The sequence below is a fragment of the Elaeis guineensis genome, chromosome 1, assembly GCF_000442705.2.
Source record: "Elaeis guineensis isolate ETL-2024a chromosome 1, EG11, whole genome shotgun sequence".
Classification (NCBI taxonomy): domain Eukaryota; kingdom Viridiplantae; phylum Streptophyta; class Magnoliopsida; order Arecales; family Arecaceae; genus Elaeis; species Elaeis guineensis.
The window spans coordinates 114,310,828-114,337,774 of record NC_025993.2 but is presented as its reverse complement, the minus strand read 5'-3'; the positions used below and the strand labels follow the sequence as shown (position 1 = coordinate 114,337,774).

General features: G+C 32.7%; 2 protein-coding genes across 3 annotated transcripts; both read left to right on the top strand.

Moving 5' to 3' along the window:
- The first annotated feature begins 9,860 nt into the window (after positions 1-9,860).
- On the top strand, positions 9,861-12,757 carry LOC105038652 (zinc finger AN1 domain-containing stress-associated protein 15). 2 transcript variants are annotated; one of them, XM_010914523.4, is made up of 2 exons: positions 9,861-10,976; positions 11,394-11,919. In XM_010914523.4, exon 1 carries the CDS (start codon positions 10,502-10,504, stop codon positions 10,973-10,975), a length of 474 nt encoding a protein of 157 aa, XP_010912825.2. In that variant the 5' UTR covers positions 9,861-10,501; the 3' UTR covers position 10,976; positions 11,394-11,919. The 2 variants fall into 2 exon arrangements, with proteins under 2 accessions (XP_010912825.2, XP_010912823.2); XM_010914521.4 differs by lacking the exon at positions 11,394-11,919 and adding an exon at positions 12,393-12,757 and having other exon boundaries at positions 9,864-10,976.
- Positions 12,758-23,095: 10,338 nt separating this feature from the next.
- LOC105038651 (serine/threonine-protein kinase OXI1) lies at positions 23,096-24,581 on the top strand. The gene is given in 3 exon segments (XM_010914520.4): positions 23,096-23,347; positions 23,349-23,545; positions 23,656-24,581. Coding segments are annotated over 3 exon segments (1,254 nt in total). The 5' UTR covers positions 23,096-23,176; the 3' UTR covers positions 24,542-24,581.
- The last annotated feature ends 2,366 nt before the right edge of the window (positions 24,582-26,947 follow it).

The window sequence follows — 26,947 nt, the reverse complement described above, 5'->3', positions numbered from 1 at the left end:
TTAATACAACTGATGAGAATAATGTTAGTATTAATTTTTGTTTGAGATTTTTTTATTTTCACGGACATGATGGACGGCTGCTAAATTCTAGCAGCAACCTTTGTCCAAGTTCATGGACACTGGAAGGCTGCTGCACCACAGTGGCAACTGTGCTTTGAAATTTTTTTCGGGATAGTAAGGCTACTGCATCATGTCAGTAACTGTGTCCAAACTCTCTGATCGATCCTCCCATCAAATGATGTTATAAAACAAAGAACGGAAGGTTATCATTACTAAAACAGCAATTCTCCTATATAGCTGATGAGAAATCAAATTAGATTTCTCATATAATGCTAAAAACTACATGATACTGATGGTGAATAAAAAAAAATTACCTGATCCTGCTCTGGCTACAGATCTCTCGCTCAAAGCAAGGTATGGTTAGTAGTATTATTCTTACTGATTGTTCTTTTTTTTTCTAATTATTATTTTTTTTGTTGTTTCATCAGTTTGCTCGAGAAAAAACTCAGAGAATTAAGCCATGAAAAATGAGTTGCATATCTTTTTCTTTTTTGTTAGTTTGTTTGATCATTCATTATACTTTATATTCTCTTATTAGTTTAATAAAATGATGTTGATGCAAATCTGACAGCTTCTAGATTCTAGAAAAGGAGTTCAATACAGCATAACGAAGTTGAGATTTAATATATGAACTTGAAGTTTGATACAACATAACAAAATTATCGACTGCACTTAGTAGGTAAGAGACTATGAATCTCATTATCATTTTTTTATTATTAATTTTTTTATTATATTTTAAAAATATATTATTATTTTTATATCTTTTGATTTATAGAAAAAAATTTAAATATATGTTGAAAAATATCTTGCCTTTAAATTTTTTCATATTTTTTTATTTTTTTATTTTTATTAATTTTTATTAATTTTTTTATTTTTTTCATTCATAAAACTCTCAATCGGATGAGAGATTCGGAGTAGCTGAATAGAAAAGTTTAGATCCATCTCAATCAGATGGGAGGCTTAGAGCAAACAAGTATCTTTTTCTCTCTTAATAAAATTTATTAAAATATATTATTTTTATAATTATTTTTTATTATTATTTAGTAATTAAAAAATTATTATTGTCTTGATGTTAATTCGATTTCCAAATTGAACAGCTTGAAGGTAATTAAATGATGATAAAAAATTTATTAGTATAAATTTAATTTTAAAATTATAAATTTTTTACTATCTTAATGGACTGTTCAATAATGAAAATAATATTTATGTATAGATATATTTTTTTTGTTAAAAAAAATATGTTATAACTATTTTTTTAGATGATTTTGTAGTTTTGGATCCATCTATTGAATAGATATCTTTAAGAAGAATTTTATTTTATTTTATTTTATTTTTTAGAGATCCATTCAAATACTTGATGAAGGTGGATGAAAGGCCGAGTCTAGGGAGAAGGGTGAGACCGGCAGAGGTGGTCACCAGGAGGAGAATAGAGATGAGATTGGCCTCTTTTTATTTTTGAAAATCTACAGAAAAAAAGCCTTACAATTTTCTATCTTCTTTTGTTTTCATTAATTTTTTCTTAATTTATCTCTTGCTTTTTCTGATCACAAGAGTCTCGATTAAATTATTTAGAGTATTTGATTATTTAGATGGTCTTTTTTCTCCTATTATATTTAGCTTTTCAAGTCAATATAAATAGATTTTTAGGTCAAGATAAAAATATTATTCTAAAGACATGATGTGTATGATATTAGGTAGGTTTAAGAAAAAGAATATATCAAATTTTAAAATTTTTGACAAAATATTTTTAGTGATTCTAGCTTCATAACCTTAAGTATGGGCGTCTGTGCTATAAAAATTTTAAAATATATTTAGGATTTATTTTCAATTGTTCTTTAATTTTTTTATAAATATTTAATTTTTTTAATTATAATTATATAAATGAAATGTTATTAGAATTTTGTTAAAAAAAATTGAAAGAAATTATCAAAAGTTAGGATTGCTTAAATCAATATACAAACTTGAAATTCAATATAAAATAATGAAGTTATGAACCATACTTAGGAAGTAAGATTGTGAAGTGCATTGTTATTTTTTATTATTAATTTTTATTATGTTTCAAAAATATATTATTATTTTTATAGCTTTTGATTTGTAGGAAAAGATTTTGCCTTTTAATTTTTCCATCTTTCCTTTATTTTCATGGATTTTTCACATGTTTTTTGCTGATTGTTTTTCTTTACTTTTTTTCATTCATAGAGTCTCAATTGAGTGGGAGGTTCAAAGTAATTAAAAAGAAAGTTTAGATCAATCTCAATTGGATGGGATGCTTGAACCATCGAGATAACTCTCTCTCTTCTCTTAATAAAATTTATTATAATATATTATTCTTTATAAATTATTTTTTACTGTTATTTGATAGTTTAAAAAAATTATTATTGCTTTGGTGCTAATTTAAAGTAAAATTTTAAAATCAAAGATAAATTGTACATAAGGATAAGGATGATATTAATGTCTTATAATGATGTATGTAGCTGTATGTTGTGCCACTGTTAGGTACCAATATTTTATATTGAATAATTATATATTTTTTAAGAGTAAAAATAGAATCAAAATAATTTAAATTATATATTCCAAAAAAATATTATTTTTAATATTATTATATTTGATTATTTATTATTATTATTTAACTACAGTCCACTGCAAAGTAAGGGTTACTTGCTAGTTTCATTGATAAGTTAAAAGAAACAAAAGCAGTAAACGAGAAAAGAACCATAGAAAACTATCATAGAAAATAAACTAAAAGGAGAAGCAGCAAATTAAGAAGGCAAAGAGCCCAAGCCAGCACAAGCATCAGAGCTGGTCCATAGGAAATCCAAGGCACAAAGAAGCATGAGGCGTGGAGCCTTAAATCCTTCGAGGCCCAGCACCATCCGGCCCACAGAGACAAAATTGCGATCCGTAGGTGGTGTAGAAAGTCCATCTGGCCTCCTTGCAAAAAAAAAAGCTTTTTAAAATTCTTTGTGCATCGTAGGTGGTGTAGAAAATCCGATATGGAGTGCACCATCTTATCTGATTGATCCACATAGCCACCACTTTTCAATGTGTATTTAATGTCCGTAGTTTCTTTTTTTATTTGAAAATTTTGAATGATGAAAATATCCTTTTCTTTAGAAAAATTATGACATCCTGTGGCATATTATAATATCCTGCATCATATTATAACATCTTGTGAAAAAAATAATGATATTCTATGATATATTATGACATCCTGTGATATATTATATCTTCGCGCGCATAGAAAGTCATAATTTGATTCAGGATGTCATAATATAGAAGGAGTATTTTTATCCGATCACTTTCCAATGCGCATTTAATGCCTACAGCTTTATTTTTTTGTTTGAAATTTTTGAATGATGAAAATATTCTTATTCTTTAGAAAAAATTATAATATTCTATGCATATTATGACATTCTGTAAACAAAAATTATGACTTTCTAGACACAAGATATCATAATATGAACATAAGATGTAATAATTTTTTCTAAAGAATATGGATATTTTGTCATTCAAAATTTTAAATAAAAAAATAAAACTGTAGGTATTAAATACGAGTTGAAAAGCGATGGCTATATGAACTAATCGGACAAGACAGTATATTCCACGTCGGATGTTCTACACCGCCTGCAGTGCAGAAAGAATTTCTTGCTTTTAATTGCAAGGACCTATCGTATGTGGGCCAATATATGCAAAGTTTGGTTGGCATTGAGGACTGCTTTTTAAGCCCTTTGTAGCTTCTTTCAGGATCTTGGTCTGATGGACATATATACAAATTGATGTTGGTAAAATGAATGACCTATGGATCAATCTATTGAGTGTATTTGATTCGCAACTAGAGGTGGAATTGGAATCAAAATGATTGGAATGGGAATTTCAGGTCATGTCCCTCGATGTATATAGTTTGTGATCGGAATCAGAAATGGAATCATCATCGAATTTGAATCAGAGGAGAGTAAAAATTGAGTTTTAAGGAGTTAGAACATGTGTATTCTCTCTATAATTGGAATATGAATAAAATTCTCTCTAACCAAATGACTAAAATAGAGGTCACTCATTCCTATTTATATTTCAGAATACAACTCCCCACAACAAATATGCCCTCACTCTAATTATAAGCGATAATATTTTGTTGATAATTCCTCCTGCAATGGCATTAAGATTAAGAGATAATCGTAAATTGAATGAAGGATCTTTTGAGGGTAAAAGTTATTGGAGGTCGAAGGTAAATGTGTACCGATTGCTAGGTTTATGACCGATGATAGAGAGAGTCTCGAAGATATCACTGTGACCCATGATCATTGATCATCTACCGCGGAGGTAACCGTGCAAATATTGTTCCATTTCATTAAATAAATGTAATGAGTTTTATTGCTCTGACAACTCTAGTATAACTATTGGTGTTACCACTTCATTAATTTAGGGAAATCTGGATATGCTACTAAACTTATATTTTGGAAGAAGCAGGAAAATGGAAGCATTTAAAAATATATCATATGGTGCTAGTATGTTTTTTTTCCCCTGTCCCTTAGTTTTTCTTAAGTATTCATTTTAAAGCATCATGTACACTTCTGTTTAATTCATACCTTAAATAATGGACATGAACCTTTAAAATTGTAAACAGGTTTAACCCAACCTATTAGACTGCAGTTCCAGTACCACGTAAATTACTTTTCTGCATCCGTATATTTGCCGGTATGGATTCGCGATAGCTTAGAATTTTCACCCATTTCATCTTCTAATATATCTATAGGATGTTGCTACCTTTTTGTCATCTTCACTGTTTGTAGGTGTCGCCATGCAATGCAAACAGTTATAGAAGGCAAAAAATCTCAAGGTCAACAGGTAAACTACATACTTCATATCCTATCATACAAGAAAACTTCCTCTTCTTCAATAAGCATTACTACATCTCATGATAAGACAAGTCAACCGCGAAAATCTACCGACATCAAACAGCTGAATCTAAAGATTTATGATGTTTGAGGCCACCAAGTTTGATTGTACAAGAAATATTTGCAAGGCAGGCAAGACATTTTTCATCCAGCTTGGTAAGTTTAGATTGAAATTAAGGATGGCGATACTTAACCATTTAACTCATTAAACTTATTCCGACATGTAGATTTGGTTAGATTATCTATTTAACAAAATAATCAAGTTTGGATCTATTTTTGATCTAATTAATAAATAAATCAAATTTAAAGTGATAGTTTTTTTTTTATCTATCTTGTATCTAATCCTATTCATATCTAATCTTATTCAGAGTAATAGTTTTTAGATTTAAGTATGACAACCTTAGCTCTATCTCTATATAAAGAGATAAACAGGAGATCCTAAATAAACAAACAAACACATGCACATCCATAGAGAAAAATATCCATACTCTCTCTTTATTTTTTCTCTTTTTTTCTTTCATATTCTCAAGCTCCGATTAACTTAAACATCAAAGAATCTCCCACCAGAGCACATTCAGTGTGTATAACTTTCATTGCAAGTTTCTTCCGAAGGAAGCACCTCTTCGACTAAACCCAAGCTCTACATCGGTAGACGACCAACATTAGTCAGAGGCTTATAGTAACAAATCCTATTTCATATTTTATTCGGTCCGATCCAATTGCCACTCCCAAGTAAAATGCCCCTTTTATCCTTTACATAAAACATTGATGGCAACGCCACAACAGAGAAACCATGCTGTAATGTAAAGCTCAACATCCATGTGCAGCCAAACTGCCTGTCTGCTGAGCAACATATGTGGGTTCAAAGTCCCATTACTGTTGAGCATGATGTCCTGCCTTGAAAGGGGAAAAATTTATATACTCGCGAGAACATAATGGAATCTCTTAGTGAATTCTCATATCATCTTTTCCTAGCTAAATTACAATCTGTTAATGAAAAATCTACTGCTACAATTTTCAGCATTTCTTCTTCCCTTGTCATTGAACTTACCATTTGTCCAATTTTAAACTGCAAGAATATGACTGGTAACTGAAAAATCTAAAGCATGATTACAGAAGGATATGCTATTTTTTTTTAATCTTCTAAGCAGGTTGGGTGAATGATCACAGTACCATGATTGAAACACCTTGCTATCTTGTTCAGCCTCTGCATTGAGCTGATTGTTTATAGGCACCCTAACATTTTCTCCCAAAATTTTCACCGTGGCACAATATTGCAGTCTTGATATCGAATTGGCTCGCAAAAAGGCAAGATAGCACTTCAAGATTCCAAGTAACTTTTGCAATATCAAATTTTGCAGAATGCTTTGATCACTTTGTAATTAGTTATAATATTGATGTTGAATGATATATTAAATTTAGCAACTAACGACATTGTCTAAATACTAACAAAGATGATAAATAATTAAAAATGCAAAAAAGGAAACTAAGAAAGTTCATCAAGATATTATATTTTTCAGCTATGATTTATGATACTAGCACTGCAAATGCCCAGATGCAGAATACCAGGGGCCGGGTTTGCATCTTTCACATGAAAAAAAAATATTCACTATCCACAGACCTCAAAAATTCTCTATATTCTGTCATTCATCTATTTGCACAAATATCATAAAAATAATAAAAGATTCAATGATGGATTCATATGAAGAAATTGAATCCTGCTTTCATGCAAATGATACAACCGTGACCCCTATCCTAGGCTCCAAACTAACATTACTTAACTTGGTCCCTGCTGTAGAGATGGCTGCATGGGCATTCATCATTATAACCTTTGGAGCTTATTTTTTTAAGGATAAAAAATTTATCTAGAAATTTATATTTTTTAGATAATATTTAGATAAAAAAATAATTTATCCATGTTCTTTTGTTGTAGGCTAACTAAACAACTCAAGAGAGGATGGGTGCATTAGATTTTCAAAAATCTAAACAAGTATGTGCAATTTTTGCAAAACTTAATTGAGTAAAGAGAGCGTATTACAAGCTAAATGTAATGCAAATAATGAAGAGGAAGCCACACACACAAATATAGTAAGATTTATAGTGGTTCGGTGCACTCCAAGTATCTACCTTTACTCCTCAAGCTTTATTTAGGAATTTCACTATATTCCAATCAATATAGCTGGTTTGTTTTAATTAGAATCATAAACAACCCAATTGATTTTACCAAATCAATGAATTGAAACTTTTACAAGCCTTACTTAAGGCTCTCAATCCAATTCAAAGGTTTGGATCAAACATATCCCAAAGTTTCAATCTCTCTGAAACTTATTACAGAAATTTAAAATAAGAAAGTTTTATAATAAAAGAAAGTTTATTGGATGAGTAGATTTGTTATCGATTGAAGCTTGCTCAAAGTAGGCTTGAATGCTAGCAATTAAAACTCTTCCTTATCTCCTTGAATGCTCTCACAATTTTAAGAAGAATTAGATTGGAAGTAGTTGAACTCTCTTGAAAACAATGAATGCTGAAAACAGATTTTTCTAGCTTTGAATAAGTTTTCTCTTGTGCTCATTTGATTTTTTTTACTTTTGATTCAAATCCTCTCAAGATTTATATTTTTGAAGCCAATTTCAGCTAATTTTGATCATTGGAGATAAATTTTAGTCATTAGGAAAAATTCTAGATGAAACAGATCTTGCTGTAGAACTAATCATTTGAACTGTCAGACACTCAAGAGTCGACTCGATGGCACATAACTCGACTCAAAATGATATATGTGCCAACTTGTCTAGTCAATGAGTCGATTGCCTATAGATCTTTAAAATCAGTTTTCTATTTCTCCTTAAAAAGTGGTGACTCGTCCAGTCAATGAGTTGATTCGCCTGCAGATCTTCAAAATCAGTCTTTTGTTTCTCCCTGAAAGTCGACTCGCCAAATTTAAGTTGGCTCAGTTCTATCCATGAGTCAACTCACCTGCTCCACGAGTCGACTTAGCAATTTGTTCCAAAAATTTTGTTTTCCATTTCTTTGAGAGTTTTGACTCGATTTATAAATCAGTCAATTCACCTACATATCAGAGCTACATACCAGTGCCAAAGCATGCCAAAATCGACTCCTTCACCTCATAAGTCAATTTGTTGGTTTGAACTTGGCTTTTCTCATGATTTTCAACTCCCAAAAATCTTTTTTTTGTTCAAAAACCCTTCAAAAGGATCCAAGGCCTATTTTAGGTCTTGTATTCCTACAAAAATATTCTTAAGACACTTTGAAAGATATTAATTCAAATTTTATATTCTAATATTTTATAATCATCAAAATCATTCTTTAGGATCAACATGTATGCATTAAAAAATGATCTAGAATCTATTATCCATATTCTTTTGCATTACTGATTTTTTGAATAAGTTGCTAAGATCTATTTATATTTCTCATAATCTTTTATTATATAAATATTATTATATATAATAATATAATATGATATTATATAAATATTATATTATATTATTATATATTATAATATACTATAATATAATATTTATATAATATTAATATTTTATTTTAATATAATATAATATATATTATATAATACTATTATATATAATTATATGTATAATATATTGTATTATATTAGTATATCTTATTATATATAAAATATATTATATTATTCTTATATTATTATAGTATTATATAAATATTATTATATATAATAATATAATAATTTTATTATATATATTATATTATATTATAATATATTATTATATATAATAATATTATTATATTATATTATTATTATATACTATATTATGATATATTATTATATTATATTATATTTTTATTATTAAGTTAAGGATATATTAAGAATAAATTAAAAAAATTATTTTTTCTATTGATAGAAAAATGATTTAGTCATCTTCTTGATGGATAAGATTTTTTCTCATTTGATAGATAAATGTTATCCATAGAAAATAATTTATCGATTATGAAAAATATAAGAATATGGATAAATTGATCAATAAAAAAATTGACTAACTTTTCATGATATGTATCTATAAAAAGAATATATCCTTCACGACTAACATATAATACCCAAATATTAATAACTGTTGACCAAAACCCTCCTTCCATTGTTTGATTTCTCCGTACAAAATTGAAATACAATACTAACTCAAAAAAATATTTCTTAACTCAATATTTATTTTTATTTTGTTTAAAAATAATTAAAAATAATTTAGATATAAATATCTTTTTTAAAATCTAAAATATTTTTTTATCTATAACATATGCCTATATACATCATAGGGTAAAATATTATATAATAGCCATAAAATTTTTAGTCCAATCAAATTCATCGAGAATGGATACACATGGAGACAAGTGCATTGCACACTTTTCATTTTTATTTAATTTTGTTCATTGTTATGTATATTAGTCCATGGTTAGATCGACTCACTATTTAGTTGGTGGGACTGTTTCAATCGATAATTTTATATATTTAATAAAAATAAATATTTTTATTTAAATAAATTAAATATAAATAAAAATAAATTGAATATAAAATAAAACTAATAATATGTATATTTATTAAAAGAAGGAAAAAGAGGAGGGCAAAGCAACCAAACCATTGCTGGCCTCCCTCTCGTGTTTTTTTCTGGTACCAGGACCAAGCAGAGACCCCCAGCTGTGCATTCGCTTGCTTTATAGATGGTCCACAAATCAGACGGCTATTAGGAATCCAAAGTGCATCAAAATTCACAGCAACCGTTCAATCATTGGTCGCTCCAAATTGTCCTTCTGAACATTACCTTGGGACCATAAATTTTTGCTTGTGCACAAAGATTACACAACCATTTATTTATTGCCTTATATTATATAAATTAATAAATTATATACTTAATTGCGTTTATTATTTTATTTCTATCTCCACCACCTTCGAGGCCCCTACCTTTACCCTTGTTCCTCCCCTGTTTCCACGAATTCTCACGACATTTGCTCCGATTCCTCGGCCCGATCGACCGAGTTCGTTCCATCTCCGGCCATTTTCGGAGCAAATCTTCGATTATTTGGTCTCCGCGTCCTCGATTTCTCTCAAAATGGGAAGAAGTTCGACACTCTGTGGCTAATTTGGGGAATCTTCTTCGTTCTTAGGGTTCCTTCGAGCTCTTTCTCGATTCGGTTCGATTTTTCGGCAGATTAATCTCCCATCTTGCGACTTTTCGTGTTTTATTATTTCAATCGGGAAAAAATCATCCTTTTTTGGATTCCTAGTTGAAATTTTCGTTCATCGTTCTCTGTTTGCTCATCTTTGTTGTTTTAAAATTTCTCGCTTTAGATCAGCCAAAAAAATCCCGTTTTCTTGATTTCTGTTCGATTTTCTCTGGAAAGTTCGTATTTTTCCCGATCCTAGTCTCAAAAATCTCTTTTTTCTACGATTTATAAGACTTTCTGGTGTTAGTTTATGACCTTGTGATCCAGTTCTCACTTCGGTTCCGTTCGATCTATTCTCCTTTCGAGCTTTCTGGGATCTTTTCTATTTTCTTTATAGCAATCAAATGGCTCGGGAAAGCTGTAATCTTGACAAAGATGAGGCCGAGATCCTCAAACCCTCCTCATCTTCTTCCCCTTCTCCTTCTCCACCGTCCCCTCCTCCATCCTCATCATCGCCTTCTTCTTTATTCGGCAAACCCTGCGAGGAATTACCTGTCCAGAGGCCCGAGAGGCCGGTGACTGCCGCCGCGGAGGCCTCGGCAACAGTCGCCGTCGCCTCGGAAGCGGCCGCCGCGGTCTCGAGCACACCAAAGCCCGAAGAGGAACCTCAGTCACCCGTTCGGTTTAGTAACAGGTGCTCCACCTGCCGGAAAAGGGTGGGGCTGACCGGATTCCGGTGCCGGTGCGGCGATCTCTTCTGCGGCCGCCACCGATACTCCGACACTCATAACTGTTCTTTTGATTACAAGGCGGCTGGTAGAGAGGAGATTGCAAAGGCCAACCCTGTGGTTAGAGCTGCTAAGATCATCAAGATCTAAGGTTTAAAATTTTATATTCCTAATATATTTTTTTTCCCTTCCAGTTTCCATCCTTATATCAACTTGTTTTACCCTGTAATCAGTTGTTGGGATTAGATATCTAGCTGTTTACACATCAACTATTAGCTTGCAGGAATTGGGATGTATGAATTTTAATATGTGCTTGTATAATTGAATTCTATTGGTAGTTGGATTACATGGATTTTGATGTTATGTGAATTGTTATTCCTGGAATTAAGCCTTCCCCCCTGTTTGTTGCATTTTTTTTTTTTTTTTTTTTTAAGTTTTGGTTGGATGAATTAAGCTTTTTTTGTCGCACCATTTTTTTAATCTGTATAAGTTTTGAGTTGAGAGAATTTCATTATCTTTTTTGTGTCTCTTTTCTTTTGCTTTCATGTGCACTGTGGGGGCATTGAAGTTTTGAAAAAGGATGGGCTAGAAAAGATGCTGTGGCTCACATTTCTGTTGTATGGTGGAAAAGATGGCTTTGTTATTGTGGAGGAGCCCTTGTTTCTTTGTTGAAGATATGGTTTAGGATTCTCTGTGGTTGTGGGATTGGATCAATGCCTCTAAAGGTTGCAGTTTTGAAGCTAATACTCTGAAAATTGTTGTTTAGGTGATTGCTTTCAGAGGTTCGGATTCTTGAATTGGTTAAAATAGTCAAGAGGTACAAGGAATATATGGTTAGCCATTTTGATGGAGATACAAGTTCTTGGTTTGATGTCTCTCGCAGGAACACTTAATTTGATCTTTTCAATGGATCAAGACTTCGTTTTCATCACTTTGCAGAAGAATATGTGTGTCTCGGAGTGAAAAAAAAAGGCAATTGATTTGATGATCCACAGATTCAGTATCATCAATTACAGATGTACAAATGAAATATCTATGAAACATGTGAAGTTCATGATTCCTGCAACTCACGTTTTGTGGTAGCTTTTTTCATGCTTTTTGGTTTTATGTGTGTCAACAAACATGGTTCATCTGAATACAAAGAGTTGCTTGTTTTTAGCATTAAGTGATCAGGAATGTGAAATTTTCGTCATTATTAAGCAATGCAATTTTATAGCAGTTATTTATTTATTATTCTACCAAGATATATCTTTTCTTCTGGTTTGCTGGAGGAAAAGTTCATTAACAACTCTTTTTTGCGTCAAAACTGTCTTAAACACAATTAGGAGAATGGGGTTTCTGCGAGTCCTTCGATTAGTTTGGTTTGCATGGAATGATTCCTCTAATAGCACTGCAATATTAAACTATATAATTATGAAAACATTTGTAGATGTTTTACCATAATCAAACAATACAAATGATTTGTTGAATTCTTTGGTCTTTCTTCTTCTCCTTTTCAAGGTGGTAGCTTGGAATCCAAGCTTTTGTTGATTTTACCGTTCTTTTGCATTTTTTATTGTTATTGTAGGTGGTTATATGATTATGAAGTTTGTGGAAGGCCAGCCTGGAAGTGTCTGCAAGTGGATACATGCATCAATCTGGTGACCAAAGCAAAAGGCTTTTTAAAAGCATGGCTTCCAAGTGGCCCCAAGATTAGCTCTTGTTGCCAGTCCAGTCCAATATGGAGGCTTTGAGAATGAGAGCAACATTCTGGTCTGCAAATGCTCAGTCAATCCAGTCCATCCATCTTTGAGCTCCCTTATTGGATTTCAGATTATTTGCGGTTGTGATAAATGAAGTCATTGCACTTGGTGTTTTCTTTTCATTAGCTTTTCCTTACCATGTTTTCATTAGATTTTCCTTGTCATCAGCTATATATGGTCAATTCTGCAACCTAATCATATTTACGTAACCTTTATGATTATGCCCATGATGTTGTTTGAGAGTTTAGACACGCGTAGGCATTAGGATAGTGTTTGGTAGCCAAAATAGTATTTCTGGAATAGGTATACCAATTCCCCATAATATCTATTTACTATTTTTATTTTAATTTTGTATTTGGTTGAAAATTTGCGGGTCCATTGAAAATAAAATATTATTATTTTTTAATCTAAAATAAAATAATTTTTTTTCATGATGGATAGCTATTTCATGGTTCAATATAAAATAGATTAAATAAAAAAATAAGGTGTAACTAATGTATTTTTCATTGGAATTACTATACTCATGGGTCTCAATGTCATTTCATAGTGTATTTAGAGGATTAAAATGAAATAAATTTTTATTCTATCTTATTTTTGGCAATCAAACACTATCTTAGATGTTTAGCTTGAAGAGCGGGAAAAAAAAAAAAAAAAAAAGGTAGCATCAAGCTAAAGGGCCAGTTTTTTGGGGTACAAAACTTATATAGGACTTCATATTTTTCTGTATAATATTTTTTAAATAATATTTAAATAAAAAAATAATTGTTTATATTTTAAAAATTAGCTTCATATATATTACTATTTTTTCAAATAAACTATTAAGATTTATCCAGATATTTCATAATAACTTTTACTATATAAGTGTTATTATGTATAATAATAATATAATATATAATAATATAATATAATATTTTATTATTATTATTATTATTATTGAGTTAGAGATATTTTATGAATGAAATAAAAATATTATTTTATTGATTGATGGTAAAATAATTTTTCATCATATAGGTGGATAAATTTTTTCGTCTATTTTCTATTTTATAGGTTAGTGTTGTCCATCGAAAAATTAATTTAGTAATATATAGAGGTATAAGAATATAGATAAATTGATCAATAAAAAAAATATTTAATTTTATTATGGTGTTTATCTGTTGGGGAATGAGTCCGGAGGAAAAAGATGCTTTCGTAGGTTATCAAATTAAACTAGGAATCTTATTGGGTGTTTCCTTCTTTCGGAGGATTTGAGTTGGGGGCTGAGAAAATTGAGGGCTGGGTATGTGGCATCGATCAGGATAACAAGAGTGCGTTACCTTCTAGCCTCTTCTTAATGGATTGTTAAGCATGTCTATTGCCCCATGACTGATAAAATCCATGTCATGAAGGGGATCATTTTCTTGTACATGGTGGGAGGGCAAGATGTTCTTAGTTGCTAATATCAGCTTTAAAATAGAAAAAATTTCAGAATGGGCCCACCCTGTCCCCTTTGATTAGCTTTGTGTCTATAATTTGGCAAGCATGAATGACAAGCTAGAAAGCCATGCTTAACCTTGCTGATGGCTATAATAAGTGAAACACCAAATGAATTTTAACATGTTGATTTCTTATTAGACAATTCATGCTCACTAGACTTCTTTAACAATGAAGTAATTGATTCATGTTGCAAAATAACACCATGCTTGAAGTTACGAAGTCCCCATTCCAGTGGGTTGAAACCTCCCTGCCTCCCTCATCATCAATAAGAGGAAGCTATTGTTCCTGTTATTTTCTTTCTATGTGCATTTTTTCCTCTTAAGCTCCCTGCATTCTAATTAAGTAGAGTCAAAGCTGTGAAGGATTCAGTTCTCTCCCACATTCTTCTGAGAGAACAATTAACCTTCAATGTTTTGATTGTGCTTGCATGCTCCTCCGAGGCTGTTGTGACATGGAGAACTTACATAAAGATGGAGGCAGACTTAGTGAGCTGTGCTTTTGAGCAGTTGCACAAGCTTTGCTACAGTAATAGCAACAACATCAACTGCTGCAGAAATATACATAAGAAAAGGGACTAGATCCTAATAGCATGAAGCTTATTTAGATCTTCCATATGATGATGATTAAGCAATCATCAGTTCTCTTATAGGTGCTTTACATGTGGTGCGAGTTTCCTTTTGCCGATGAATGGTGATAAATAGTTTGCCTCAATTTAGATTGCTTAAGGGCAATATTGGTGTTGAAACCTTGACACAAAATTTAGATAGATTTTTTTTCTGTTATTCTTAGGTGGATTAACCATAGTCACAGGATCCACAACAGGTACTGTTCAGGTAGAGAAAAAATTCCGGATTGCCGAGAAGTTTAGAAATAATTTGGAGAGCTGAAAGATTGAAAGGATGCTGACATGCTTATATATTTATTCAAACAAACATGAAAAAGGGGGAAAAAAAAAATCAGGGAACGATAATGACAAACACCACCAACATTTACATCACCAACGGATATGAGATCACCCTATAATAATCCGTGATTTTTCATACAATAAGTCCCAAATAATTCATGAATAAATCATAAATCTGTGGATTATTGAACACTCTAAATTAATTGGCATGTGAGGGAATAACTTAGAATTATTTGTCTAAAAAAATTAGAATAATTTAAATTTTTCAATAATATGGATCGTATTGTTACATTGATTTAAAATTGTTATAATAACAGCTAGTGTAATATGGTGCGACCCGATTTATTTAGCTCATTATTCATATGCCAACTTATATGTCTTTAAAAATTCTTCAAAATCGACATAAGAACTTGGAGAAACAAAGCAAAAGCAGCCAACCTACAAGACCGAAGTCTTTCAGCTTAACCTAAGACCTTGGCAACTAATCCAAGCTGAACAGAACTACTTCATCATAGAGATAACTCATCCTTTCATTGGATGTGCACGTAGCTAGCTTCAGCAATTTCATTATATTGTGACATATTTCTATATTGTTATGCCATATTAATGTTTGTTACAATACTATCCTAAATTTGTTAAGATATAGTTTATTAAAATTGCGGGATCCCAACTATTAAAAGACTGAAAGATCATAAATGGTGAACACTCCACTATTCTTTAATACCAACAGTATTACCATTTTTTTTGTCCTTTCTGTTAAGAAATTCTCTTGAACTTAAGTATTTAGAGATCCAACCAGAACTAATTTGGTGAGTTCTCTGACCTTTATCTATTATCTTATAGGTCTATGAAGATGGTCTATATCGGCTCTTAGGATTAGTAGCAGCAAATATGGTTGATTTAAGACTTTTGAAGTTAGATAGAAAGATCGACATCCTAAAATTAGGATTTTGAAGTTAGGAAGAGACATTATTAAAAATTAGAAGATAATTGTTTTAGTGATCAGAGAGAGAGAGAGATGTGATTGAATATAATGAATCGATTCAAAAAGTTAGATAAAAGATCACATAAAATTAGGATTTTGAAGTTAGGAAGAGACATTATTAAAAATTAGAAGATTTGTTTATAATTGTTTTTTAGTGGATCCGGAAGAGAGAGAGAGAGAGAGAGAGAGAGATGGTGAGTTGAGATATACCATGAATCGATTCTAAAATATATATACTATGACATTTAGTAGTTTGTTACAATACTATTCTGAATTTATTAGGATAAAGTTTATTAAAAATGCAAGATCGCAACTATTAAAAGCCCAAAAAATTTAGATGATGAATGTTCAACTACTCTCTAGCATTGGCATTATCATCCCTTTTTCTTCCTCCTTTCTGCTAAGAAAATCTCTCTAACTTAAATATCTAAAGATCTACTCGGCCAATTTAATGAGCTCTCTGATCCTTATCTATCTTATGGGTCTAGAGAGATATTCTATGTCGGCATTCTATGGTTGGTGGCAACAAATATGGTTGATTTAAGACTTTTGAAGTTAGAGAGAGATCGGCATCTCAGGGCCGGTAGCGACAAATGTAGCCGGTTTAAGACTTTTGAAGTTTGAGAGGTTACTAAAAGTTACAAGATTTGTTTGCAATTACAATCCACTTTTTGGTGGGTCCGGAGGGAGAGATGGTGAGTTGAGATATATCATGAACTGATTTTAAAAGATGAAACGGTGAACGTGACCAAAAAGAAAAAAGGTTAATTAATTATTGAAGAGGAAGGAAGGCACCTTCTTTAGCAAACAGAAAAGATGAAGGACATCAATAATAAAATTAAGAATAAAAAAGAGAGAGGACTAATGGAGAAAGGGGTTATATCTGAAACTTATTTTAATAATAAAATAAGAAAAAAGAGAGAGAACTGATTGAGAAAGGGGTGATATCTGAAACCTTTTTTTTTCCTTTTTAAGGTCAGGGTGGAGGTGGGGTGAGGAGATACCTTTTAAATTATGACACCTATAACCATAAAAGAAGAAGTTCAACAACAAACAGTAAAAGGGAGCATATTAATATTTTCCAAGGCACGTAGTTTTGGGAGGGAGAGCAGCCAAAAATGTATTATCATCTTCATCCAAAGAAAAATAAAATGAAAGGAGACAGAGAGGAAAAATAAATGAAAGAGCACACTTATTCAAAAATAAGAGAAGAAAATCACTAGAAAGTAGGTCCTAACTTTATAATATAGAAGAAGGATGTGGAGAAGGGAGAAACCATCTATTATTCGAGGATAAGAAGAAATGATATATGAGAATATTTCCACATCAACTTTAATGTGGGTATACATCAAGAGAAAGATCATCTTATTTACTTTATTTTTTTGAGAAAATAAAAACAATACAACACCTAACCATTCTTACATGTTGAACACCAATAACACTATCTGATCCATACTAAAATCTCCTCAATACGCAGGCATTATGTGGGCATGTTCATGTGCATGCATGTACGTATCTTTGTGTTCACAATGAAAAGAAGGAAACAGAAACCCTTCCACCAATTATTATAAAGGGATGAGGAGAATAGATTAATGAAGTAAGATTGTGTACTGCCAAGATTGTTCACCTAAATATTTAAGGACATGTTGAATAAGGAATGAAACATATCTATCAATACAGAATAATTTCAATGATGTCAAATCCTCCTACCAATAATGATCTAACCCTTTCTCTTCTTTCTAATCATGAACATGACAAGGAGTAACTTTAGAATTTTGTGGTTGCGAAAAGGAGGGACTTAAACCTAATCACATAGATTTCTCTATACCAGTGTCATCCATTGTAGAATTCGAAGTATATTTTTTACCTATTTTTAACATAGGCCAACCAAAATGAATCTTAATAAAGATCATCTTTTTGAAAGAGCTTGGCTTAATTTGCTATATCTTATGATCGATCCTACAACCTAGGTTTTATAAAATATAAGTTATTATTAGACGATCTAAGTCTAAAAGTATGTTCCATTTTATAACTTTTAAAAAAAAAAAAAAAAGGGATAATGGATGGCAGAGAGGGCACCTGTTAGAGAAAGCAAAAGAAAGTGACTGAAAATGAGTTTCACTTTTTGAAACGTTAGAAAGAAAGAAGGATGATTTTTCAAAGGAGAGAAAAAAGATGTGAAGGCGGTGGAAAAGTCCACCTATTTTAGTGAGCAATGCACGGTTTGCACCACGGAGGGCAGTACAGCACTTGGTTGTTGAAGGTAGAAGAGAAAGTGCCCTCGGATTCATTGAAAATACATAACACAATTAAAAAAGATGGAAAAAGTGTAAAGGGAGTGTAAGTCAGGTCTTCAGTTTCTAAATCAATGCATCAACTTTAAAAAAAAAAAAAAAAAATGCACGATTACCTCCAGGATTGTGCTGTATCTTCCATAAATCCATCATTGGATCATCTACTATGCAAATCTCCAAGCCCTCCAACCTCCATCACTCATCTCAAAGCAACCAGTGGATTATCCAATGGAGGATTCATGCGAGGGAAAGTGAATCCTTCTGGGCACAAAAGATACACCCCAACCCTCATCTCTGTATCTTCACATGTTGAGATCAAGAGTCAAAGCGAAATTTTAGGAAACCAGGGGGCGTGTCTTCTTGTTTGTCATTCATAATGTAGTAGATATGCATGACTCATGCATCTGGATGTCAAAACATTATTCACTGTTTTTGAGAGTGATAACAGGTGTCCCCAAAATTGGTTATTTGGCCGAAGTACTTGAGCAACAGGGCCAAAATTCAAATAGAACCTCAGCTTACGTGGAGAATGGGTGCAATCATTGGACCGTAGCTGATCATTGTTATAATGTATATTACAACAATCACATGATGTTTGATTCGTTAATGAACTTGTAAGCAACATCCGTATATAACTCTCTAATGTGTTACATTAATTTCACACTAGCATAGGGCCCCAGCTCAACTTTTCTTAGACAATTTTTTTATGAAAACTTTTTTGTCAAATAAACTTACTCTCTTAGTTCAAGTCACATTTCTTTTTTTTTTTTAGAAAATAAAATAAGAAATATATCATGAAAATATGAATTCATTAATTATATACTTAATTCATGTATTTATTGGAGATTTAGGATGGAAGGAAGCGCGCCTCAAATCAAAGTGAGGGCTGAACAATATTAACAATGTATTCTCAAGATCCAAATGTAGCAACATAATTAATGATCAATTTTAAGTAAAAAACTATATTGATAAATATTTTTTGACCAGTGACTTCTATGGTACTCACGATCCATCATATTGTGCACGTATTAGTGCATTGCATGTATACTTTCTATCATGTGATGGACAATGTATGTAGCTATATATGATGTATATCACACAGCTCACATCCATATATAGCAGCCCATCATGATAAAATGTAAGCACTGCATCATGTTCATACTTTTTCCCTTTTTTTTTTTTTTCAGGTCCGTCAAAAATTTCATCATCCAAAGGTGGTGGAAATTTTATACCGCTTGGACGGCAAAAGTTTCGGTGGCCCATGTCACGTGGGCAGCACGACCGCGCCCGATTATTATAACGAGCCGCCGGCAGTTAATTTGGAAGCCCGGTCCCCCAAGTGCCGCGTTAAGCGACTCACAGCTTCCCGCTTTGCCGTAGCTTCGAATGGCATGTAAAAGGACCAAACGACCCCTCTCCGTCCCACGCGCTGCAATCAACGCTCCGTCGAATTAATCTCCACCGTCCGTTCCTCCACCCACGCCCGATGCCAAGCACACATCACGCCGTCCAGAGTCATCATCATCCCATGTCGGACTAATTCAACGGTCTAGATTGCGTTAAGCGCGTCCCCTTCTAGAAGGCCAGAACTAGTGGGGAGTACATTTTCCTCGAAGGAGCGGGACTGAAAACGGTACCTACGTTTTCCGTACATTGCATAAAAATTCCGTGCGGGACGGATCCGTTTTCCGTCTCCAATTTTTCTGCATCGGCGCGGATAAGTTGGAATTTAAAGTTGTCCGACAGGACGGTTAAACGGGTTACGTATCCACAGGGGATTTAAAATTATTTAATGTTAAAATAATAATGATTATAGCAGTTGTTAAAATAGACCAATGTAACCAAAAAAAAAAAAAGCTATGGATAATTTCGGATTTCAAGTGTGCAAACTATTTTTGGAGGAAAAGTAGATGAAAATTTCATATTAAAAAAAAAAAAAGATTATTTTTAATATAACAATACAAATTTCAAATATGTCTTAAAAATAGCAAAAATATCAAATGATGACTGTTGTTTTGTTATTTAATAGAAATAATGAAAATTATGATTACAATAATGATTGTTATTCAAAGATCTATTATTCATATCTATAATATAACAAAAATTTCACTAATACATTATTTTGTTGCAATGGACCCTTCATATTGCCACTATTAACTGACTTCAATAAGTATCATTTGTCCCATTCTAAGTGATTTGAAAATAACAGTCATAACAAAATTATAATAAAAATAATAAATAATATATATTATTATTATATGTAATATTGTTTACTTATTAAAAAAATAGTTTCATGATGGACCAATTTTTTGTGGAAGAAAAAAGTTATTCATTAAGAGTACATTGAAAATGCCAAATAATGATTATTATTTGCATTATAATGTTATTACAATACTAAATAAACTATTATAATAATTATTATCATTAGTTGTTTACAGTTGTTTACGTCTTATCCAGACTAATAGCCGATGGATATGGACTAATCATCTACAGATTTTATGATGTCACTAAAGAGGATACGAGAAGTGGTGGATTCCAGAAATTATAAAAGCTACCACATAACTTGAAGATCACGTTCATGTTATAGAAAGTGGTTCGAGAGTTGAATACGTAGCTTAAAGAATAGGCTGAGCATAGAAAGCATACCAAGCAAGCAAAGACTGGATTGCAACCGAGCATGGATTAAGTGTCAAAGAGCACTATTTGAACTCTATGCAGGAGATTGAGCATAAATCAACTATTAAATGACAAACTCCAACATCAAGTGTTGGGACGTAAACCGAGCATAGAAAAGTACTAAGATACAGATTGATTGCAAATTAAGCAACATGATACATGACAATTCCCAAAAGGATCTAGATTATATAGGGGACAAATCTTTGATATAGAATGAAAGAATCATGATGGCTAAAAATAAAATATTCTAGTGGAACAAAGCAACTAATAAAGGATTACTAAGATATAGCATGAGGAATAGGAAGTAACACCTCTATGATGGAAGGGATAGTAGCGTTCATAAGTAGTAAAGGCATGAAGTGACAAGATAGATGGCAAAATATAATGGATTGTAGTTCTTAATTAACACTTATAGAAAAGGATGGATGAATATGAAATTATAATTGTCAAAGAGAGACTTTTCACTGGATCATCAATTAATGCAATATTTATTTTTATTTTCAAATAAGTTTATATTTGTTTTAAATTTTCATTTCATAGCCCAATCACCACCATTATCTTATATTGAAAGTCTTTGAAAAATCAATATTGTAGAATCCATAACCTTTTTATCCTTTTCAATGATAATTGGTGGCATACCCATGCATTAATTCAACCAACTAATTTGTTGCACATGTACATAGAGAATTGATGCCACCAATAACTTAGTTATAATGGCTATAAACCCTAGGTAAGACTGACTCTTGTTGTACTCGTAGTAAGGTGTTAAGTTAAACCATGGAATAATGGAAACAAAAATCATATGGGGCGGGCACCATAGGCCATCATATGGAATGGGCCTAGTTTTATATCATATTTTTTTTTTCGCATTTTAAGAAGAAGCTTATCAACAGGGATTAGATTTTCAAAGCCCATTAATTCATAACCAAAATAATAAAAAAGAGATAATTCTAGTTAGTTACTTATAATTATGAAAATTATATATTAAAATTAAAATAATTAGTAATAAATTTTAATAGTGTAAGATTAATAGTATAGATAAAAAAGAGGAAATAAAATGAATGCCTAAGAGAGATCCTTCGTAATCCGTCTATATTCTCTTTCTTCCTATCAAGCCATTCCATCCATTATCTTCTCATCAACCAATTTTTTCATCATAAATAGTACCATAAGGTCTTCCTTCTAATTTTTTTCTTTCTTTTAAATCCCACATGCCATCTCTCCTATTTATGAAGTCTTTCTCGACTCTTTTTCTCCTCTTTTAAATTCATCTTCTTTTCTAAGATCTTTGCATCTTAAAGTTCATGAAAACTATATATCATTTTATCTAGAGATATGTGTTAGGATATTAGATGAATATTTTGCTAGATATATATAAGTGACGTATATATATACTGATGAATATTAAGTTCAATAAACTATATATAAATTTATCTATTGATATGTATTAGGTTATTATTGATGTGTATCCAAAAAACTTATAGTATGTATCATTAAGCCGTCTCATGTGTATCATTTGATCATGTACTGTATATTGATGAGTGTTATATTCTGAAAATTATGTATCGCATTACTTACTTAGAGATGTGTATTAGAATATCGGATGAATATTTTACTAGGTATGCATTAACTGATCATATACTATATATGGTAAATATTAAGTTCAGTAAACTATGTATCAATTTATTTGTATGTATGTATTGGGTCATTATTGGATGTGTATTAAAAAAATTATAGTATGTATTACTTGACTATATCCTGTATATTGACTTGTTAGATAATTAATTAATTAATGTTATTATATAGTATATCATTAAAAAATATATACTGAAAACGAGAAAGAAAAGAATATCATTTTTTTAGTCAAAAGATTAATAATTTGTTAGTAAACAAAGTATTTAATTTTTAAACTTATTTTTTAAGATTAGTATTAAGAGAAATATGATAAACTATGAGCTCATCTCATATAATATTTTATAGTGCATGATTTTTTGTTTGAATAATGGAATAAGTGGGAGAGTAATAAGATTAGCATGTGATATCATCCCGCTTATCCGCATACAAATCTCTACACAATCGTCCGCGTAAAAAAACCGTTCGTCACGGATTCGTTGCTGTCGTCCAATTGCAATCGATTTTTGCTCCCTCTCCCCTCATTCTTGTTCGCCAAGCAATCAATCCTTCGGAAGCACAAAACCCGGTCTATAAAATAAATGAAAATCATAGCTTTCCTGCTGCGTTTTTTCCCTACAACTATTGATAAAAATCCCTCCGGCGATGGCTGACCCACCGCCGGCGGCGCCGCCGCCGCTGGACCTTGGGGACCTGAGGGCCGTCGCTGTCCTCGGCCGCGGCGCCAAGGGCGTCGTCTTCCTCGTCCGCTCCCCTTCCTCCCCCGAGGCCCTCGCCCTCAAGGCCATCTCCCGCTCCTCCATCGAGCAGAAGAACCGCCGCCGACGCCTACCGCCGGATCTGGTTTGAGCGCGACGTCCTCCTAGCCCTCCGCCATCCCTTGCTTCCTTCCCTTCGTGGCGTCGTTTCCACCGACAAGATCGTTGGGTTCGTCATCGAGCGCTGCTCCGGCGGCGATCTCAACTCGATCCGTCGGCGGCAGACGGAGAAGATGTTCTCCGACGATGTCATCCGGTAGGGTTTTTCTAACCTCCATCTCCCGATCGTTAGATCTATTCGATTTGTTCTGAAAATTTCCCTAGCTTTTAACCTAAAACTGCTGGTGCCCTCTTGATGTCCTTCAGGTTCTACGCGGCGGAGCTGGTGCTCGCGTTGGAGTATTTGCACGGATTGGGGATCGTCTACAGAGATCTGAAGCCCGAGAACGTTTTGATCCAAGAAAACGGCCACCTGATGCTCGTCGACTTCGACCTTTCCACCAAACTCCCAGCGAAATCGCTGGAGTCTCTCAAACCTTCCGCCAAGAAACCCGACCCTCCCCTCCGCCATCCTCCGCCGCCACCGCCTTCGGCTCCCGCAAAGAAGAAGCGCTTCCCGGGTTGCTTCTCTTGCAATGCTGGCGTGTCGCCCGAGAGCTCCGACTCGCCGCGGGGCTCCGAAGCCGTCGTCGAGTCTACCCCGAAGCCGTCGTTGGCGTCGGGGAAGTCGAACTCGTTCGTCGGGACGGAGGACTACGTGGCACCGGAGATCATCCGAGGCGACGGCCACGATTTCGCCGTCGACCGGTGGAGCCTTGGCGTCGTCCTCTACGAGATGCTGTACGGCCGGACGCCGTTCCGAGGGCAAAACCGGAAGGAAACTTTCTACCGGATCCTAACGATGGAACCAGAGCTGACGGGGGAGCAGACGCCGTTACGCGATTTGTTACGCCGTCTTCTCGAGAAGGACCCCGGTAGAAGAATCTCGCTCGACGGCGTCAAGCGGCACGAATTTTTCAGAGGGATAGACTGGGAATCCGTCCTCCAGATATCGCGGCCCCCGTATATTCCGGCGGGGCCTAATGTGGAAGCGGAGGGCGCGGAGGGAAATAACCCGATCGACGTAGAAAAGCTGGTACAAGAGGTATTCTGTAACGGTGACGGTAACGGAAATGCCGCCGGGGCGGCGAGGGATAAAAGCTCGGAGGGGAACCGGGAGGAAGGATCTCTTTCTGGTTTTTCTGTTTTTTGATATATTTTCGGTGGAAGAGAAATCTTTCTCTTTATTATAATTTTTGGTTAATCATTATTCTTCTAATAGAGAAGAGAAAACTGCAACAAGTTACTAAGTTAGGAACGTAACAAGATAATGTTCTTGTTATTTTTTTTTACTAGTCTTTGCTATTAATTGTACAGATAAGGGAAATTAAATATTTGTAATCATAATGTAAAAATAATTAGCCTATTTTGTAGACTTTATGCATGTGTTTAGTTTTTATGGGTGATATTATTTTGCTTAATCCTTTTATTGTTAGGGAGCTTCAAATTAAAAAAAAAAAAAAAAGTATCGGGGAATCAGTATTGCAATTGCATGCCAGCCCTACGTTGCTTTGGAGCTTCCTTCTTATCTCAATGAAAAGTGTTATGTCCACAAATTTTTACCAAGTCAAGAGATGATGTTAGATCTTGAAAGTAGAATTTGTGCATCCGTGGAAGTTTTAGGTCCTAAGATTGTTTCAAAGTAAGCATGCTCCACAACTTTTCAAGATAATCGCTTGACTGATAAATGCTGATATCTTATTTTTGTGGATCAATTCATCTCCCAGGTTGAGTCTTTGGTCAAGTGTGTTAGAAGTTAGCTATATTTTTGACTAAAGAAATTACTTACTTCTTGCGCTTGCAACTTTTAATTGCTAACGGTTATTAGGTTTAATTGCTGTCGTTTTTTCAGTTTTTTGAGACTGTGTATAATTAAGTTGGGGTACGGTCTTGTACCATATTGGAAAATGGTCCGTCCAGGTCGCATGCTATAGGTGGTGAAGAGAAGTAAGATTTACTTCGCGAAAGCTTCACGGTTACTCCAAAGCTTTCCAGTATTAATTTTCTATTGTTTATAATTGATTCTTCTAGCTATTAGTATGCCTTTGTTTGGGGTCACGAGGGGAACGATGGAACCGATTGAGAAGATAGAGATGGATGATCTCTATCCATTATTTAATTTAAAAAAATTTAAAAAATAAATGAAAATGAATGATTACTCATCTATTCTAATCTGTCAATTTATGTCCTTTTAATTTAAAAATGAGCCATTCGTTAAGTTTGACAAAATTCTAACGTTCCTTTAGTTTTAATTTTTTTTTTATATATCTTTTATTTTATCTATATTATTAATCTTATACTATTAAAATCTATTACTATTTATTTTCATTTCAGTATATAATTTTTATAATTATAAGTAAATAACATGAATTTTCTTCTTTTTTTCTCTATATATATATATATTCATTATTTTTTAGTCAACTATTTATGTAAAATCAATTAAATATTTTAAATTAAATTATAAATTAATTAAATTTTTTATATAATTAATACTTATAAATAAGTTAATTTATAAAATTTATTTATTAAATTAAAATTAAATATTTACAAATTATTTATATAGTTATAAATTATAAAGATTATAAATTTATATATTGCTTTATTTTTTTAACATAAATAAATTTTATAAATTAATAATAATAATAATATTTTTTTATTATATGATAGTTTAATAAAAATATCATATAAATATTATCCATCATCTTTTTCATTTCTCTTATATCAAATAAATGAGGAATTATTCCTGTACATCCTTTCATATTTCACCAAAAAAATGCGAAAGTATGGGTGAATAGTCTTGTCTCATGGTCATTCTGCTTCTTGCCTTATGCACTGAGCATAGGCCACATGCATACTAGCATCTTAATTGTCCCGATGAAAAGAACTAAAATGTGGAGCTGTCCCATCTTTGCTCACTCTAACGTGATCTTGGATTCTAGCCACTAGGCAATGCTATTGTACCCTAAAAATCTCACGTAAAACTATTATATAATTGAGTGGCTATCAGTGCAAGGAATTATAGGAGAGTTACTCATCATCTTTGTAACCATCTTGTATAAGATTTTGTATGTTTAATAATCTTGCAGGGTTGGTGGAGAGATATTGGTGCAAGAAAGCCATTTGATAGGGTCTTCCCAGTAGTTAATCTGGTGAGATTCACATGTCATGTGAAGTGGTTTGTAGTTTGCACTTTGATCTCATGTGATTGAGATAACTTGCATTATTTCATCTTTGGGCCCCATCAAATTGGCCAATTATACCTAACATGACCTGCCCCAAAGTGCCCCAAGGAGTGGAGATCATGGAGCAGCACCAAAAAAGTTAATATACCAAAGAAGTCACATGAAACGTTTGTGTGCACCAAAAAAGTTATACAACAAAGAAGTCACATGAAGTGTTTGTGTTAGGTTAGCACTAATGGTTGGTAGTGCATATGAGCGGACGATGGACACTTGGGCACCCAAACATCCGGCAAAACTAACGTTGTTGCAGGACCTGAAAGCTGTTCACAGTACGTTCCAACAAAGAAGCAAACAAAAAATGATGGTATTAAAATGGA

Coding starts and splice junctions, on each gene's coding strand:
- LOC105038652 (XM_010914521.4), top strand. CDS start 10,502: ATGGCTCGGGAAAGCTGTAATCTTGACAAAGATGAGGCCGAGATCCTC.